Source organism: Mesoplodon bidens (assembly GCF_964165515.1).
Source record: "Mesoplodon bidens genome assembly, chromosome: 13".
NCBI lineage: Eukaryota > Metazoa > Chordata > Mammalia > Artiodactyla > Ziphiidae > Mesoplodon > Mesoplodon bidens.
This window is the reverse complement of record NC_138169.1, coordinates 88,900,347-88,921,012: the sequence shown is the minus strand read 5'-3', so window position 1 is coordinate 88,921,012 and position 20,666 is coordinate 88,900,347. Positions and strand designations below refer to the sequence as shown.

Genomic DNA, 20,666 nt, shown 5'->3' with positions numbered 1-20,666 from the left:
ATGGCATTTTACTAGGTCTTCAGGGAGTTTAATTTATTCATGTCCCTGATTAAATCCAGTGCCTGAAGGAGCTATTGATTCATATTGCCAATACCGTCGTGGACGTGGGCTGTGGCCCCTGGACTGACAGACAGACGCCCGGCCTGAAGGGGGTGGACACGCTTGAGCCCCACCGACAACATGCACCCAGTGAAGGAGGTCACGCTCATAAATTCAGCGGTTTAGTTTTACTCTGAAATCTAAGTTTTTACAAATACATAAATGTAAACAACAAATAATCTCATGAAGCAAAATACAAATCGTATTTGTTCAGGGAGAATTGGACGAAAATATAGGATGGGTTATATTTGGACCTTATCTCCACGTTTAAAGTGAATCCTATGTACATATTAGAATTAAACTCTAACTAAAATATCCTGGTAAATAGGTTACAAAATAAATATCATGTTAAAATATAACTCTGGTTATATGCACAATACTATTGCAGAATATGTTAGTGAATGATGAGGGATGCTTTCTATTTTTTCACCAAAATAAACAAAATATTCTTCATAAGGACCCACTTGCACACATCTACACGTATTCACACAGACACCAAAAATAGCAGTTGTTCACACAGAAAGTACAGTGTTTATGATTTACAGTACTCCTGTCCTCTCTGCTTTATGAACCGATGGTGTAGGGTGTGAAACCAGGCACCTTGATTCGCTCCAGTGACGCCAGCAAAAGTACCTACGAGTCGGAGAAAGGAGGCCGTGCTTCTATCACTGCCCTGAGTTTCGTAAAAACATCTGCACAACGTGAGACAGCTCATACCTCCTCCTCCAGCCAGTCATTATACTGGACGACGGTGGACATGGCAACGTCGGCACCTTTCATATAGAACGTGATCTCTGCCGTGGACTCATCCTGTAACAAGATGGGAGTGAACACAGACACGTTGAGGCTGCGCGGCGGCTACTGCGGGGCTGCTCTGACGGGAACGCCCTGGGAGGGCAACTCTCCATGAACCCCCCCCCCCCGGGTGAGTCACTGAGTCACCTTCTAGGCAGGGCTGTGTCCTCCCTAGGCGCTTAGGCCACCAGCAACCGAGAGCATAACTGTGGCTCTCCAGATGCTGTGCTGAGGGTTTTGAAATAAAATCTGTAAATGAACATATGCCTTGGACTGCAAGGTAAATTCTCTCAAATTTCCAGAGCTTGAGTGAATACACTTCCTAGTTTAGCCAACTTCCGAGATGTATTTGTGGTATTCGCTACAAAAAATTTAATAGGGGTATATTTTAGCAACTTTATGCTCATAAATCATTCTTCAGGTAAACTCTTTGGCTGCCACTGCTGTGGGAAACAAAGCAGCTCGAGCTGATTTCAAAAACTTCATGAACATTTCTACTTATTCTGCCTCAGGCGTCTTAGGAAGGTTGTTTTAAATCATGACTATTAGAGCCACACCAGCTTCTCAGCATAAATTGTCAGTTTGGATTTTATTATTACAAAACACTGTGACGAGCATAAAGCCCTGGAGTGAGCCTTAAGAGACCGCTGCGGTGTCCTCACAGTGACCAGAGCAGGCACCCAGCTCGGGGACAGAGGCCAGCGTACCCTGACGATGACCCCCATCCGCTTGCTCTCCGAGGTGAAAGGGAAGGTCTGCAGGATGCAGTAGGTCAGGATCTGGCCGCTGGGGGTCCTCAGCTGCATGGACGTGAGGTCTCTGTTGACCAGAGTGAGGCCGACACTCTCCGTCCACTGCACCAGGGCCACCTGCGGGAGACCAGTGAGATGTGAGGCCGGGAAGGGGGCATCAGGCCAGCGGTCAGTGAGCTCGCCGAGATGCCACCAAGAGATGAAACTGAACACGTCCAGGCCCTGCTGTTTCTGAGGCCGCGTCTAGTATTCATTACAGGGAAGTGATACGCAGCGAGACTGAGGGCCTTGGTCTTACCGTCTAAGATAAAGGCCGTTGGTGAGCACACTTGTGTTGCGATTTGTGTTACCAGCTGCCTACAGCCAGGGTTTAAAATCTACACGGAGCGCCCGCCGGGCTGGATGGCTTGGAGAGCAGGCGGGGCTGGGCTCAAGGACGCCCGCGACAGTGATGCCCTGAATCCCTCGTGTGTCTCAATCACGGACCAACTGGCGACTGGGGGCTCCACGGCCAGCATGTCTGCGGGGAGGGCAGGCCCGGGCGCCAAGCCCGACTCTGACAGTTGGAAGCCCCGTGACCTGGTCCTTTGCGTACTGAGGCTCACCCGCCCGTTCTGTGGAAGATGTATTTGCAAACTGTTCTAAAGGGGAAGCGATCAGAGGAGGCTCCCTGGCATGTGGCAAGGACTCAAAAATAGAAAGTATTCTTACTTACAATCATTTATGATTTAAACGTAAAAATCTTAACTGGAAAAATAATTTTTAAAGTTCACTATTCATGAATAGTAATTTTTATGACACTAAGCATTTTCAGAAAAAATTCAGTTTGTCTTTAAAAGCAACCTCACTGCAAGAAATTCATGGCGTGCTGCCCCCGCCATGCAGGTGAGGACCCCGCGGCCGGCGGGCAGTGGCTCCTTCCCCCTGGGGGCTCCGGGCCTCTCCTCACCCTGGCGCCTCGCCCTCACCTGCAGTTCCTTTCACCACCGGTGCTTTCAGCGTTTGACCTGGGGTTCTGAGAAATCATATCATCAAGAGCGTTTTAAATTCTGTCTAGTGTGCAGACGTTACTGTTCTCTCCTAGTGATTCCTGAAAACTCCCGTCTGACGAGATCCCCAGCAGCTCTGGTGCCGAGGTGAGACCGCTCAGCCCGGAACCCTCGAGTGGCCGTGTACCAGCTCCATGAATCTGGGTGACAGGCTGCACCCCTAAGCCCTGGTCTCCTCGTCGATACAATGGTGACGACCTCCCAGGGTTATGCTGAGGTCTGACCCACCCGTGGGGCAAGATGGGAATAAAGACACAGACCTACCAGGGAATGGACTTGAGGATACGGGGAGGGGGAAGGGTAAGCTGGGACAAAGTGAGAGAGAGGCATGGACATATATACACTACCAAACGTAAAATAGATAGCTAGTGGGAAGCAGCGGCGTAGCACAGGGAGATCAGCTCGGTGCTTTGTGACCACCTAGAGGGGTGGGATAGGGAGGGTGGGAGGGAGACGCAAGAGGGAGGGGATATGGGGATATACGTATGCATATAGCTGATTCACTTTGTTATACAGCAGAAACTAACACACCATTGTAAAGCAACTATACTCCAATAAAGATGTTAAAAAAATGCTCTGGGTCCCATTTATTTAAATAATCATCCTTTCTGCATTGGATTTCCTTGGCATCTTTATAAAAAAATCAACTGACATCTTGGTAACAAACTGACATCTTGGTAACAGAAAGCCTTCCAATCCATGTGCACAATATATTTCTCATATATAGACTGTCCTTGAGTTTTCTTCATTGTCTTACACTTCCCATCATACAAATCCTATACATATTTTGTTAGATCTATCCTTAAGCATTTTATGGGTTTTTTTTTTGTTTTTTTTGGTGCTTTACAAATGGTACATTTTTAAATGTCAATTTCTAATTGCTCATTGCTAGTATATACAAATATGAGTAATTTTTGTATATGGATATCATAATGTGCAACTTTGGTAAACTCACATTAAATCTTAGTAGAGAGTTAAATTTTTGGTAGAGCCTTTGGGATTTTATATGGAGACAATCATATCATCTATTAAAACAAAAGAGACAGTTTTTTGTTTCTTCCTCTTTTCTAGCCTACCCAGGTTTTATGTAGTTCTTTAGACTCCATTTTGCTAATATATATTTTTCCTGAACATGGTTATTTAATGAGGTTTTCAAAAATAATAGCATTTGGGCTGTGTCTTAATATACTCTCATAAAAATTTAAGCTCATCTATTATACACTCTTCATATGCGTAATTTTATGTGTGTATTCTTAGTCTGCATTCACTGTTTTGTATTATTTACTATTTTTGCCAACAGTTTTTCCATTTTATTTACCTTTCAAAGGATCAGCTTTTGAATTTACTGCTTATTCAATCATAAATTTTACGTTTTCCTTTATCTTTTCTTTCTCTTACTTTCCTTTGGTCTTGCCTTTTTCTTCTAAACTTTTTAGTTGGATGCCAACCTCATTTGTTTCATTTCTTCTTACCACTGCACAGCCCCGGTTTGATTTGCAAGGCACTGCCTAACACATAAGCCGGTGGAGGTGGAGTTTCCATCTGCTGACCGCTCCCGGGAGGTGGTGTCTTAGCGGGAGATGCTTGGTGTTCGCATGGAGGCTGCTTCTGACCACTGGCCTCCCCTGACCATGGCCCCTCTTGGGATGTTATCCCCATATTGGGTCAGATTGCCGCTACATGGGGTCCTTCTAACTGAAGAAGAAAGCTGCTGGGGGCGGGTGGAATTTTTAGGTCTTTGACTCAGAATTCATCTCAGGAGCAGTTAACACACTGCTGCTTGCTTTCCCTGTTGGTGTGGCGCTCCCAGTGGAAGGGGCAGTGGAGGTGCCACCTCTTCCTGTCTCCTTTGGGTGCTGCCAGTGATGGTCCAGGCCACGTAGGAATGACTAGTTCTCTTAGTTGTAAGACATTTCTAACAATGTGATTAGTGACAATAATACAAAGGTCAAAATAATTAAAATGTGAGTGTAAAAATTACGTATCTAAGTGGGAGCCTAAGCTAAATCTCATCCAGAGGCCAAGTTAGCAACACACTTGGGTAATTGTTGTCACAGGCTTTCACACTTCTCCATGCTAAGTAACTCGTGCGGGGCAAGATTTTATTATTCATTTTCTCTATAATTCCATTATTCAGAAATTTCTGTGCTAGCATTCTGTTCTTTAATCATGGTTTCCTTTTCCCCCCCTTTTTACATTTATTTTATTTTTTTCTTCATTTATGGCTGTGTTGGGTCTCTGCTGCTGCGCGTGGGCCCTCTCCAGTTGTGGCGAGCGGGGGCTACTCTTCGTTGCGGTGCATGGGCCTCCCATTGCGGTGGCTTCTCTCTTTGTAGAGCTCGGGCTCTAGGCACACGGGCCTCAGCAGCTGTGGCTTGTGGGTTCTAGAGCGCAGGCTCCATAGCTGTGGTGCACGGGCTTAGTTGCTCCGCGGCATGTGGGATCTTCCCGGACCAGGGCTCAAACCCGTGTCCCCTGCACTGGCAGGCGGATTCTTAACCACTGCGCCACCAGGGGAGCCCTGTGCTATCATTCTTGAAAAGCTTGGGAGAAGTTTCCTTAACCATATTAGCAATTACACTCACATAGCTGCCAGCTATACTCCAGGGACACCTTTTTTACCGTGTACTTTATAAATCATAATTCGATCACTGACACGTCTTCATTTTCAACTGTGGTACTACCATCACTGTTACAGTTTAATAGATTTATGAACATAACGTGAACCTGATCGCCTGGAAAAGCTGCCAATCAATACTCATGGCAGGCTGTGTGGTTCACGTGCTGTCCCGCTCCTGAGGGTCACGGTGGGGGGCTCACATCACAGACAGGGACCTGCTCCCCACAGACATGCTGACGCCACACCACAGTGTGTCCTGCTTCAATAAGCAGACATGATAGTGAATTTAAATCCACAGCACACTGCATACATTAGAGTAAAGCAAAAGCAGTGCTGTTAAGGGTGGGACGCGCTTCTGTTTTTAAGTCATCCACGCATGGTTTGTCATAAACTTTAGCTGATTCTTGCACACAAATGTCCACATGAGCAGATGATACCTACACCCTGAAATAATACTTAATATAGAAATTATATATGTGAGGGACATGGCCACAGAGGAGAAAGGATGTTACCAACAGAAAGCAAGTTTACAGGCTTAAGAGTCACTGAATATTATGGCCAATCAATCTTTTTCAACCAAAGCGGCCAGGGGTCTTGGGGTTGCGTCGCACTGGCCTTGCTCACTCGAGGTGATGACCTGGCGCCCGAGGCACTGCCCCCTGAGCTGAGTCGGTGGCACCTGTTGGTGACACTGGCTCCGTCTCAGCTTCCTGCAGCTGCACTGGACACACAGCTAACGAGGGCTGGATTTTAACCTTGTCCAGGAATTTCCAGGAACATTTAAAGTTTGCTAAGCTGGAGTCTGCTATGCTGAGGCTGTACCGGCAAAGTGACAGGCAAGCAGAACTTTCTATGCTCTTGGAGAAAATGAAATATTGATCACTTATCATAAGAAACAGCGACCAGGGCCTAAGTAGGCTGCAGGTTCTGAATCCGAAATCACCCCTCCCGCTCTGACGCTCCAGCACCCACTGCACGTGACAGCTCCAAACACACACGTCACTGCAAAGTGCCCAGTGACCACGCCTCAGAAAGCCTTTAACAGCTTAAAGTAAATTCCCCAGAATTCCATTATCTGTATAATAAAAATGCATTTGTGCACATGCACAGGTAAGGTAGGAGAGCCTCTCTGTTTTCAAGAAAGTGAAAATGAAGAACTGCTGCAAGATCAGAGACTCAAAAACCAGCACGTTCTACTCAATAAGTCACATTCTTTCTGAAAACTAAGATGAGATGACACAAGAGCCATAAGCAAATAGGGATTATAAGAGAATGGTGTTGATGCAGAGTGTATAAAGCCAATTAAGTCTCCTAAACGATAAGGTTGCTTATTAACCGTACACGTTGTGATAGGTCAAGGCTGAGGGCAAACAGAGAACATCAACCGAGCCATTTCCCTGAAAAAAGCTCCAGGGTGCAATATTCTAAGCACTTTATTCAATAAAAAATGCTTTTAAAACAGTACTTTGGTGATTGGGAAACACTGCTATCATCCGTCAACCTAACTGCAGCGAAGTTCACTAAGCGAAATAACGAACTGTTCAGATGGTTTTCCTTGGGTTCTGGGGTGCAAACACTGCAGCCACAGAGCGCTTTAAAAATGATGATGAAGTTGAGTCTTTTCATTTTTGGGTTTAAAATACATGTTAGGGATTTCTTAAAGGTTATTTAATGGTATGCCACTTTTAATCGTTGTCCAATTTCCAAAGTAGGAAGAAATTTTGAAGTAAAAAATTTAAATATAAGATTAGCAGTTTCTATTTAGTTCTGGAAATCTTGGAATCAGTGAAACCCCTCTCTACTGTGAATTCCTAATTTAAGATTTCAAAAGTGTTATAACATAAAAACCTAAAGATAAAAAATCCCAGGTATTTTCAATAAAAGTTTGATTTACTTTTGGGAGGTAATAAGGTAAATACGTAATACAGGATTTTTGAAACTTCCAATAAAATTTTCCTTGGGAAACATCTGTGGTCTAAGTTTCCCATGCTCAGGACTGGAAAAGCACACATTTTCAGTAGGTAATCACATGGAACTTGAGAGAATCTCTAGAATGCTGGACTATGAAAACCAATGTGCTTAACCCTTCCTTTGTAAGAAAAAGCGGTGGTGCATGTCCTCTCAAAGAGCGTCACCAGGACCCGGTACCTGTCTCAAGGCCGACAGGTCACGGCAGGGTGACAGGTGCAGCTCCTGTGCGTCCTAACCACCGACCCCATCAGCCGAGGCCGCCACATCTGCTGGGACCACTGAGCTGTGCACGTCTTCCTAGGTTCCCCGTCACCCAGTAAGAACATCTGGTACACACACACGATTCCAAAAGTCATACTGAGCTGTGGCTGCAAAGTGATTCTCACACACCTATTGGTTAACATAACCTATAAAACAGAGCAGTGGTGATGATGAAGGGGACCCTGAGCTCCCGTCCACCGCATAACTGACCTGGGATGTGGCGCCTGGAATATGCGCCCTGAAGACAGCGGGGTGCTTCCACACCCCTGCTTTCCCCTCTGTATGGCGACTAAGCTACCCTGTGGAGCGACTCAGCAACTGACCACACCACAGGCAGCCCCAGTTTCCACGGGCTCTCCTAACACTTCCTGGGAAGAGAGGCATGGCGATTCACAAAAAGGAAAGGCACCTAACTCCGAGACACCGCCCGGCTAACTCACAGGGACAGCTCCTCCTGGACCAGCTGGGGATGCAGTGACGGGGATGCAGTACCGAGGCCCTGTGTTGATGAGGTTTATCTCAGGTCACCACCACACCTTCCGGCCCCCCTCCAAGCGGATCAGCAGTGCCTTCCCAGCACCTCCCAGGCCTGGGGTTCCGTCTGCCACGATGCACACAGCCCAGGTCCCGGAAGATGGAATGAAAGCACAGACTCTGCACGTGACAGGAGCACCGCGTGGCTGGGACACGTCACACGGCGTGGATGAAACATCCGAGGGCATTGGGAGGGAGAAGCTGGCGAGGCCACAGTCACTTGAGATCAGGTGCAGAGCTGCTGCTTTTCCTTCAGTTTTTCATTCCTTCTGGTTGAATACCAAAACTCTGACTCATTATAAGAGCAGTTAAGTTTACTGTAAACGCTTCAAATAATAAACGGTGCTTGGAAAACAGAACGTCCCCATCGCCCCCGTCACAGGGGTGCACCCAGCCCACTAGCTGCTCGAGACCAAGACGAGTGCTGGTGTCAGGTAGAGCTGGACACAGGCCGGGGGCAGAGGTCCGGCCCGTAGGCACCACACGAGCGGCCGGACTTGAGCGCCTCAAATCACCATGAGGTCCAGGCCCACTTCGCAGAGCAGGAAGGTGTTAGGTACGGGGCAGGCACCACGGGTTCGGGAGCAGACGGCTGCCAGCACGAGAATGCCAGGGACAGCGGTACAGCTGCGTGCAGGAGCCCCTCGGGAGTGAACGGGGGGAGGGAGGTCCGTCCTGCGGTGTGGCGCCAGGGGGCTGGGCCTGGAGGGATGTCCTCAAGGCAGGTGCCCTTGCCTCCTAACTCTGAGCACCAAGACTGGACGCGTGACCCCGAGGTCACAGCACTGGTGACAACCACAGGGAAAAGAGGAAACGCTGAGTTTCAGTGGAGATGAAGGACCAAGTGGGAATGTTCTCAGCTTCCCATGTTGGAAAAAACCCAAGCTTTCATCTTTTTGGCTGTTTTTTCACCACCTATAAGCTCTGACATGACTAACAACATGTTATAATTTCTAAATTGACAAAACAAAGGTGGTGCTGGGAAAACTGGGCAGCTACATGTAAAAGAATGAAATTAGAACATTCTCTAACACCACATACAAAAAAGAAACTCAAACTGATTAAAGACCTAAATGTAAGACCAAAACCCATAAAACCCCCAGAAGAAAGCATAGGCAGAACTCTCTTTGACATAAATCGCAGCAATGTTTGTTTAGAAGTCTCCCAAAGCAAAGGAATTGAGAGCAAAAATAAACAAATGGGACCTAACTAAGCTTACAAGCTTTTGCACAGCACAGGAAACCATCAAACAAAACAAAAGAAACCACCTACTGAATGGGAGAAAATATTTGCAAGTGATATGACCGATAAGGAGTTAATATCCAAAACATATAGACAGCTCATACAACTCCACATCAAAAAACAAACAACCTGATTAAAAAATGGGCAGAAGACCTGAATAGACATTTTTCCAAAGAAGACATACAGATGGCCAACAGGCACATGAAAAGATGCTCAACATCACTAATTATTAGAGAAATGCAAATCAAAACCACACTGAGACAACACCTCACACTGGTCAGAATGGCCATCATCAAAAAGACAAGAGGTGCTTCCCTGGTGGCACAGTGGTTGAGAGTCCGCCTGCCGATGCAGGGGACATGGGTTCGTGCCCTGGTCCAGGAAGATCCCACATGCCGTGGAGCGGCTGGGCCCGTGAGCCATGGCTGCTGAGCCTGCGCATCCGGAGCCTGTGCTCCGCAACGGGAGAGGCCACAACAGTGAGAGGCCCGCGTACCGCAAAAAAAAAAAAAAAAAAGACAAGAAATAACAAACGTTGGCAAGGATGTGGAGAAAGGGGAACTCTTGTGCACTGTTGGCGGGAGTGTAACTCGGTGCAGCCACTGTGGAAAACAGTATGGAGGTTCCTCAGAAAACTAAGAATAGAACTACCATATGACCCAGCAATTTCACTCCTGGCTATATATCTGAAAAAAATGAAGACACCAATTCAAAACAATACATACACCCCAATGTTTGTAGCAGCATTATTTACAATTGCCAAGATATGGAAGCAACCTAAGTGTCCATCAGCAGGATAAAGAATGGATAAAGAAGATGTGGTATATATATACAATGGGATACTATGCAGCCATAAAAAAAGAATAAAATTTTGCCATTTGCAGCAAAGTGGATGGACTTGGAGGGTGTTATGCTAAGTGAAATAAGTCAGACTGAGAAAGACAAATACTGTATGATACCACTTATATGTGGGAAATCTAAAAAATACAACAAACTAAGCAATATAACAAAAAACAGACTCACAGATATAGAGAACAAACTAGTGGTTACCAGTGTGGGGAGGGATAGGGGATGGGACAAGATGGGGGAGGAGAGTAAGAGGTACAAACTATCATGTATAAAATAAGCTACAAGGATATATTGTACAACACGGGGAATACAGCCAATCTTTTTTTAAAATAATCTTTTATTTATTTATTTATTTATTTTTGGCTGCGCTGGGTCTTTGTTGCTGCGTGCAGGCTTTCTCTACTTGCGGCGAGCGGGGGCTACTCTTTGTTGCGGTGCACGGGCTTCTCATTGTGGTGGCTTCTCTTGTTGTGGAGCACGGGCTGTAGGCACGCAGGCTTCAGTAGTTGTGGTGCGTGGGCTCAGTAGTTGTGGCTCACAGGCTCTAGAGTACAGGCTCAGTAGTTGTGGCGCACGGGCTTAGTTGCTCCGCGGCATGTGGGATCTTCCCAGAGCAGGGCTTGAACCCATGTCCCCTGCATTGGCAGGCGGATTCTTAACCACTGTGCCACCAGGGAAGAAACCCAGCCAATCTCTTACAATAACTATAAAAGGAGTATAACCTTTAAAAATTGTGAATCACTAACTACCCTGTACACTTGTAACTTACATGACATTGTACATCAGCTATACTTTAATTTAAAAAAAAAAGGAAATACCTATGTAACTAAAGCTTCAAAAATAAATTTGCTCTCAAAAAATAAGGCTGTGTTAGGAGCTGGTAAATGCCCTGAGGCTGCTGGTGCACTCAGGGTTTATCATTAGGAAGTGGGAATGCCGTAGCTGGGGCCCCTGTGCTTTGCCCCCTGAGACTGTCGGGGCGCTGCTGACAGCACTGGGCCTCACCTCCTATCCTGAAAGCACGTCGAAAGGAAAGATTTACAAGACTCAGGGGTTCTCAGTTGTGGGTGCAACTTCCTGGATTTTCAGAATGGAGAAACGTCAGTCCCACCAGGCCTGCTGGAAAATCAGCACTTCTAGAACTGAGCATGTGTGTAGAGAACGGCGAGTATGAAACAAACAAAACCAAACAAAGCAAAGCTAGTTCCACGGGGTGTGCAGACAGGGTTAAGAGCCCGAGCCGGTGGTCCACCTGTAGCCCCCAGGGGTCTGCAGACGAGGCCGTGCGGGCACCTTAGGGAATGAGAGTACTGTCGTGGAAACCAGAGGAGGGACACCGCCGGCTGTGGCCAAGCAGGAAGGCTGCACAGCACAGAGGAGCCTGCCCGTGGGCAGCAGAGGGGCCCCTCCTGGATGCAGAGCCGGGGGCTGGGGGCGTGCTGTCAGGGAGGAAGGACTCTTCTCTTTGGAAATCAACTTGTTAATGGGATCAGCAGGGTCCTCTCTTTTTTTTTTTTTTTTTTTGCGGTATGTGGGCCTCTCACTGTTGTGGCCTCTCCCGTTGCGGAGCACAGGCTCTGGACACGCAGGCTCAGCGGCCATGGCTCACGGGCCCAGCTGCTCCACGGCACGTGGGATCTTCCCGGACCGGGGCACGAACCCGTGTCCCCTGCATCGGCAGGCGGACTCTCAACCACTGTGCCACAAGGGAAGCCCAGCAGGGTCCTCTCTTTAAGACATTAGGTCAGGTTTCTTAAAACCTTTGACTGAAGGCACTTTTTTGAGAGGTTATTTACTTACATGATCCAGTTTTACAAGATATTTAAGAAGTCTGATGACTTTACATAATTATCAGAAACCTGAGTGCAAAGGGTAGATGGGAAAACTATATATAAAGTACACTAAGATTGTACAGGAAGTGGACAAATTAATTTAATAATAATTTTTATAAACCTAAAAATCAAAGAATGACTGATGTAAAGTCAGAAATGACTCATTTATCACATTTAAGATTTTACCATTTCTGTCTTCTGTAGATTTTTGAAATTATTTACATCCTAAATCTGTTTTTTTTTTTTTTTTTTTTTTGCTGTACGCGGGCCTCTCACTGTTGTGGCCTCTCCCATTGCGGAGCACAGACTCCGGACGCGCAGGCTCAGTGGCCATGGCTCATGGCCCAGCCGCTCTGCGGCAGGTGGGATCTTCCCGGACCGGGGCACGAACCCGTGTCCCCTGCATCAGCAGGCGGACTCTCAACCACTGTGCCACCAGGGAAGCCCCCTAATTCTGTTTTGAAATACATACATCATATCTAAATTCTGGCAAAAATAACTTAATGTTATTTAATTTAATTTAATGTGCAAATCTGAAGATTCACTTGGAGAGAAGAGGACACAGGAGGGTGCAGCCTGCAGACCTTACGGAGTCAGTAAGCTCCCCGAGTCCACTCACTGCTTTCCTGGGACTGACTCGAGGCCGTTCTGGGATGTATGGGCACATACACGCAAGGCCTGGGTCAGGGCAGGGGTCCCACCAGGAGGGAGCTGGCCAAATTTCTGGCCTGTGGTGAAAGCCCGCACTGAAAACCACCGTCAAGCCCCCTCCTCACCCCACAAGAAACTCCTCAGGCCCGGAGCCCGATGAGCCCTCGGGGAGGCGCCGTCTGCACCCAGAGGACCCGTCGGGAATGGGCCGCTCGGCCCGACTGACCTCATCAGGGCTGGAGGCCTGGTAGGTGCGGTTGTCGTCGCTGAAATCCTGGTCGGCCTCGGCGAACTCGGTCTCCCCGGCCGCGCCACGGGCCTCGTACACGGGGGTCACGTTGTGACACAGGGCGACAGCCTTCACGGCCTCGTGGACCCGGCTGCTCACGCTTTTCCTGACCTTGGGCGCTGAGGACTGGGCTTTTCTTGGGGGTGTTGAACTGGCGCTGTTTCCACTGGCCTGAGACTGCGTCTGTCAAACACAGGACGCCGAAGAATTAGAGACAGCGGAGCCGATGCTGGGATGAGTAACATGCATGACTTTGACGGGCTGCTTAGCCTTAGCCAGGAGTAAGTAGACCAGCTCGAGACGATCACCTCTGCCATGTGCCCCACTGGGGTGACAAGCTACCCTTTTATCCTTGTACTACAAAGTGCTCTGACATTCCCCAGCTGTCGAGTAACCAAAATATTTGCTATAATACTCAAAATCTCACCATCTCCTTTGAGTAGATTCACTGTAACCATGGCACGAATTTGCTAAGTCCTTTCTAAAAGCAAAGTTAAAAACAGAATGGAATAGGATACTCACGACTGCTGTTGTTTCTCTTTAAAAAGTGCTGTGCATAAAGTGGTATACAGCTGGGCTTCCCTGGTGGCGCAGTGGTTAAGAATTCGCCTGCCAATGCAGGGGACACAGGTTCGAGCCCTGGTCTGGGAAGATCCCACATGCCGCGGAGCAACTAAGCCCATGCGCCACAACTACTGAGCCTGCGCTCTAGAGCCCGTGAGCCACAACTACTGAGCCCACGAGCCACAACTACTGAAGCCCGCGAGCCACAACTACTGAGCCCGCGAGCCACAACTACCGAAACTGTGTGCCTAGAGCCCGTGTTCTGCAACAAGAGAAGCCACCACAATGAGAAGCCCACACACCACAACGAAGAGTAGCCCCCACTCGCCTCAACTAGAGAAAGTCCGTGCCCAGCAACAAAGACCCAATGCAGCCAAAAATAAATAAAAACAAAAAAACCAAACATTTATTTTAAAAAAAAGGTATACAGCTAAAAGCAGGAAAACATGATTATGAACGTTCCCTTAATATTATGAACTCATCCAGCTTTGCAACAGTCTCTGAAGTTAGAGTGTCTGGTTTGTAGATAATAATCATCAGATACAATAATCACCGCAGTGGGAGGAAAAGTGACCCTCCCGTCATATTTCAAAACTGTTCCCTTGAAGCCACCACCCACTCCTCTGGATGTGCCTGACGGCCCTGGACAGATGTCTCCGCCCGTGTTCACCTCCTCCGGTGGGGGGGGGCCTGGGAGGACCCCGACCCCAAGGCCCATCAGACACTTCTCCCCTGAACCTCAGGGGAACTCCCGACAACCCTTAGAAAGCCAGGCCCCTGCTTCTGGGCGGCTGTGCAGAGCCCATCAAATCACAGTGCCGGCTACTGAGGGGCAGCTCCTCCGCTCAGCTGGTGCCCCGTCCAGCCCGCGCCTCCGACCCACACCTGCGTCCTGCCTGCCCCGCCGCTAGAGCAGCCGAGCCATGCGGCGGCCTCTTCCTGCTGAACGTGCCGTGTTCATTGGCGGCTGCATCCTTTCACTCCACACAGATTCCACTCACGATCACGTCCTCCTCATCACCAGGTGCTTCCAGTGGGTAGACATGACCGGGTTACACAAGATCTGTGTTACGTTACTGTGGACCTAGCAGACTAGTATCATCTTAAAAGTGAAACGTAAGGAATAAAATCAGTTTCACATAAAAGGCCTGTCTGCCCAGCTAACCAACACACAGCTTTTAGTAAAAAGATTTTTTAAATTTGTAGATGGAATACTGTTTGCTGTATTTGTATGACTCATCTTTTCTGCTTTTAATTTTTTTTCTAGTAAAATAACTTATTTGGAATTATTAAAATCATATTCATGGGTAACATAAATTAATATTTTTTAAAACAGATGTTACCTGGTACTATTTAATCTAGACATAGATTACAAGGAGAAGGGAAGTCGTATTCCTTCCCCTTTAAAATATTTTCTTCTATTAATAAATATTCTAGGTTACAAAATACTCTGTATTAAAATGAATGACATCCAAATTAATAAAATGCTTTGTTTTAAGTGTTCATGCACGTATGTGTGCTTCTGGGCACGTATGACCACACATATAATAAATACATACTCATATAAGGTTTTCATTTGACAGCATCTCAAAAGTAAAGTACATGCCAGACTGGTGCACATTACAGAAAAAAGAGACAGTTTTCACAAAACTGAATATAAGGCTGACAACATACAAGGAAGAACTGCAGAGGGCAAGGGTAGTTCAGTCCAGTTTTCGTGAAATCAAGTGGGAAACAAAGGCCTGCAAACAAGAACCTGCCGACCTCGGCAGGTGAGGGTGCCGGTGTGGCCCAGGGAGCCTGGCGGCAGCAGGGAGACATCACAGCCCGTGAGCGCTCTGCGCGTGCCAACCCCACACACCTCGCTCAGATCCTCAGGAGAGAAAAGGCCTCAGGAAGTGATCCTGAATCGATGCCCTGGGATGGCTGGGTTTGATGACACCGAATCAGTGACTGCAAGTTATACAATGGGTAAGAAGAAACCCAGTGACTGAAACACAAGCCCTACTTGGGAAAGGGCCGTGGAAACCACACAGCCAAAAATAAACTGGAAGGTGGCTTATGTCCCCACTGCTCCATGGTCTCCGCCTGACCCGGGCACCCAGTGGCCCTGACACACCTCATGTCGGGAGTCTGAAAGGTTGGGAGGAAACAGCCCAGACGCCCTGGCAGAGAACGGATGCTGTAACCACCAGGCTGCGCCCTCACATGAAAGAAACAATTCCTCTTCCTGTAGAGGCTCCGGTGAAAGAGACAAGATTGAGGTTTTGTCTTAAAAAACAAAAAAACAGGGCTTCCCTGGTGGCGCAGTGGTTGGGAGTCCGCCTGCCGATGCAGGGGACACGGGTTCGTGCCCCGGTCCGGGAGGATCCCACGTGCCGTGGAGCGGCTGGGCCCATGAGCCATGGCCGCTGAGCCTGCGCGTCCGGAGCCTGTGCTCCGCAACGGGAGAGGCCACGACAGTGAGAGGCCCGCGTACTGCAAAAAAAAAAAAAAAAACAAACAAAAACCCCTGTCCTTATTTCTGAGAGATACAGACTACATATTTACAGATGAACTAATGTGATATTATCTTCACTTTTCACTTCAAAATAACCATCTGAAGGACAATGGCTATGATGAAGCAGGATCAGCCGCGCGCTGATAATCGTGGAAGCTGAAGGGCAGAAAAGTTACGGTTCCTACTTCCGTTCACTGAAAAGGTTAAACATATGTACCTTTAAAACATGTGAGAAAGTCTTATTATGAGGAAAAACAGAGGGATTGTTATGTACATATTCGATGCAGGATTCCACTCAATACTCTTAAAAATACTATGTTTACTGAGTGATTTATACAAATAATCCACTAAGCAAATTTAATAAGAATAAATGATTTAAGGTCGTTAAGCCTATGATTATACAATATAGAAATTTTAATTTAAAATTAGTCCAAAAACTGTTTCTTGATTTATAAACGAACGATGAGTAAAGTAATGCCTTAAGCATCATCAGAGAAGGTGCCACGTTGCAGGTCAAGCAGGTAACAGGCTCCGTGTCACTCAGCGGCACCGGGTACTTTTGCCAGAAAATCCCCTGCAGGACTGAACCGGCTCACCTGTGAGTAGGAATTCATGAGCTGGTTCTGGATCTCATCCATCGTATCCGTCCCGTAAGACACGGTGCCCAGATGCAGCCGCTTAAACACCATCTCGTTCCGGGTGAGGGTTCCTAGGACAGAAGCAGCAAGGACACCGTCAACTCGGGTGGCCCGTCAGGCAGCTCGAGGCCGCACCCCACATGCCCCACGCCCAGGGCTGGACGCGCTCTGCACCTGCGAACACGCTGCTCGGCCACACGAAGCGTCCTCCAGCGTCACCTGCACTATGTTTTCATTTCACTAGTGAGGACCAGAGCTTTCTTCCTGGAACGTCAGGTTCCCCTTCCAGTAACTTTTAGTAACGGCAAGGGTTCTGGTTCTGTGGAGAAGGTCTGGACTCTGTCTTCCAGTTCTGAGTCACTCTCTTTGTAACTACACCCTAGAACGCTGCCTGAGAGACCAGTGCGTCGATCCGTTTCAAATAAGTCTATTTCGAAAAATTAAGTATTTTTCATTGAACAGAAACAATGCGTTTACGCCTTGGCATCCACGTGTGTCGTACGGAGAGGAGGTGAGGAAGGAGAGGCGTTTTCTCTCCAGCTGGTCTCCAGCCTGTGGGCCCCGGTGCGGGCCCTCTGCATCTGCCCTGGCACTGCCCACCAACCCGGGCAGGTCAGTTTTAGGCTTCAGCTTCCAATCAGAAGATACACAACCAAACGCAGTGAAGTAACAGCAATGAACAGAGGGGCAGCAGAGGTAACGCCGTGTATTTCAAACACTTGGTGAACTTCCATTAAGAGTGGCACATGAGGGCTTCCCTGGTGGCGCAGTGGTTGAGAGTCCGCCTGCCGGTGCAGGGGACACGGGTTCGTGCCCCGGTCCGGGAGGATCCCGCATGCCGCGGAGCGGCTGGGCCCGTGAGCCATGGCCGCTGAGCCTGCGCGTCCGGAGCCTGTGCTCCACAACGGGAGAGGCCACAGCAGTGAGAGGCCCGCGTACCGCCAAAAAAAAAAAAAGAAAAGTGGCACATAAGTTCCCAGTGTTATCTATCTTGTGACCCTGACAGGAGACCCTAAACACTGTGCATCTAGCACTTAATATGAAAACATACACGCACATACACGCACACAGTCTTGGCTGCTCCAGTTTTATGGAAGGAGGGCCACACAGTGTGCTGCAGGGGGGACGCCCTGTGAAGCCCGGCACCGCGCGCTACGAGCTGTCCCCCCCAACCCTGTCCCCGGGATTTCTGCACTTGTTTCAAAGCACAGAGAAGGGTCACCCACGGGCACTGACGCAGTTAAGAGTGTGAACATGAACAGAGGGCCACACGGCCACAGTAGAAGCCGGACCTTTTACGTGTCTACGAGATGCCACAGTAACGAATCTTTGTTTTCTTTGGCCCCCACAATGTTGAAAATATAATACAAACTGTTTTCATATCTACCTGTGACTCCGTGCCCATTACTTAGGACTACTGTTCAAAGCAAAACAGGTCATTTGACAGGACTCCCCCCAGCACCCAGAGGTTATTTTAAAATAAAGGGAAAATCTATAATTTACAATTACTATTTAGAGATTGTTTTGGCAAACACTCTCAAAAGAATGTATATAACATATTATCCAGGGTTTCATAAATTTCAAAGAGCAGCTACTGTCAGGGATGCTTGTCAGTTTTATAAATTCCGCCTTTTACAAAATTCTATGTAGCCCCTTTAATAAATGGCTCCTATGGTTCTTTGATTAACAGAATCAAAATTACATAAGAAGTGCAGATTTTTTTTTTTTGTTTGTTTTTGTTTTTCTGTACGCGGGCCTCTCACTGTTGTGGCCTCTCCCGCTGCGGAGCACAGGCTCCGGACGCGCAGGCTCAGCGGCCATGGCTCACGGGCCCAGCCGCTCCGTGGCATGTGGGATCCTCCCGGACCGGGGCACGAACCCGTGTCCCCTGCATCGGCAGGTGGACTCTCAACCACTGCCCCACCAGGGAAGCCCGAGAACTGCAGTTTAAAGGGGTCTTTCTGGTTATGCCATCCTCATTAAATAAAGAATAACTAACTTAAATACTAGGGTATATTAAATAATGTAGTTAGCAACAATTCAGCCTCCAAATGAAATAAGGGGGCTCTATAAATGCCTTATTTCAAAGATTTGATATGAAAACAACAGTTCTATATGGTCAAAAGATAATGAAAATTTACATTGATTCCTATTAGATTAAGTATGACGTTTACCTCTATTACACGCACCCAAGTGGACAGTTCTCTGAGAAATGATCAAATACGTTATTTAAATTAAAAATAGTTTACGTCTCAGATTAATTGATGTGATTGAAGAATTTCATTTAGACTTTTTTTCTCTGATATACCTTGAATGTCACGAGGCGGTAAGTTGCGGTGGGGATGGTAACTAGGCCCACATGCTAAAGAGTTTATAAGCAGGACTGTGGTGAATGACACTTCTTTTAACCTGACTTTTTATTACTAATAACTTCATCTGTACAGCAAAGTTAAAGAATATTACAACAAACGGCTGTACAGCTCCCACCAAGAATGAACTATTAATTCTCTAGGTTTTTAAAACCACCTCGTACAGGTAAGAAAGACCCGAAATAAAGAGGCCACAGTCCACCTGGCCTAGGAACATGGCCACCATTCTCCAGACACACCAGCAACTCTCACATTCCCACGTCTCTAATGAACTTGGAATTCAATCATTCGTTTGGCAAAAAACTCCTTAGAAGGCATCACTACATGCTGGGTTTTGGTGGCGCCTCACAGAGATACTTTAAACTCTCAAGCCTCAGTGCTTCTCTGCAAACTAGAGAAATTACCACTGGTCCCGTGTGGATATGGCGAAGAATAAAAAGACAAAAGCTACACCAAACGCTAAGGGTGACACAGCCTGACCTCTGTCACTTGAACCCAACACTGTGTAGTGATGACTGTGGCATCTTCCAAAGTTTCTAAGTTGCTAATAAATCATGTTTTCAATGGCTTAGAACTGATACATTTGAACAAATGACTAGCACTCCTCATCAAATAAATAATAAAATATTAGTTATTTTGCCACTTGAGTAAATGTACTCACATCCTGTTGGGTTGAAGAAGCTGTAATATTTATGCAGACAGTCCTTCATGTGTCACATGTAATTACTTAACATATTAAGATGCATCATCAAAATATTTTTAAAATTTCAGTGGTGTTTGTACTCTGCAGCTGACTCTGTAAAGTGCTGAGCGGGAAGGTCCGTGCTAGGTTCGGGCTTTCTGTGCCCTCCTGACAGCAGGTAAGTATAAGATTCTACTGGTTACTGAAGGGTCAGCAATGCAAAATGATTTTTCAAGTCTTATCTTAAATGTTTTCATGATTCCAGCCAGTTGATAGTTTCTACAATTTTTGTCATCTTAATACAACAAAAGTTAAGATGTCCCAAATCTGAAACGTGGAAAAGGGCGGGGACTGAGAGAGGTGGGCAGTGGCCTCACAGTGACCTGAGCCTCGTGGCAGCTCTGTGGACAGAAAACGTGACAAAAGGTTTGTTTGTGATTCCTGGGGGGAGAAAAAAGAAAGCTGTAGCTCTTTAACAAAGCAGTTTTTTGGACTACAATGAGCTAAGCAGGCAAAAAGAAAATTAGTTTCCAAAGAAAAAGTCCTGCGGGCACCATTCTCCGGGTGGCGATAGATGTGATTCATAGCCACGCAGAGGAGGCGTCGGAGAAGCAGACACAACGCTTTCTGGTCAAACCTTCCTGGGCTGTGATCTGGCCTCAGACCAATACTCTGCAGGCCGCAGAGGAGCGGCTGCGGGACAGTGGCCCATCCGCACTGGGCAGGTCTTTCTGCAAAGATTCTGGTCAAGCAAAGTGACAAGGACACACGGTCAATGGCTGTATTGAAACACGGTTACTTAGACCTTATGGCGCAGGAATGGAAACAAAAGTTCTAAAAAGTGATGACTAGCTTACCAGACTGCAGAGTACGCATCTGTTTAAAAATTATTCGACATTCTTTGATGCGGAGTCGCATATTCTCTTTGCTGTATGTGAGGCTTTCTCAAAAGACCACGAGCCCTGCACT

General features: G+C 47.2%; 1 protein-coding gene across 4 annotated transcripts in view; it reads right to left on the bottom strand.

Annotated features, from left to right (window-relative positions):
• ATP9B (ATPase phospholipid transporting 9B (putative)) overlaps window positions 1–20,666 on the bottom strand; it is a 206,060-nt gene that overhangs the window by 26,733 nt on the left and 158,661 nt on the right. For all 4 annotated transcript variants that reach the window (XM_081253348.1, XM_081253346.1, XM_081253347.1 and 1 more), the window contains 4 exons: window positions 16,605–16,717; window positions 12,882–13,127; window positions 1,602–1,763; window positions 817–909 (listed from right to left, as the gene is read on the bottom strand). In XM_081253348.1, coding sequence (XP_081109474.1) covers window positions 817–909; window positions 1,602–1,763; window positions 12,882–13,127; window positions 16,605–16,717 — 614 coding nt within the window. The remainder of the gene's footprint in view (window positions 1–816; window positions 910–1,601; window positions 1,764–12,881; window positions 13,128–16,604; window positions 16,718–20,666) is intronic.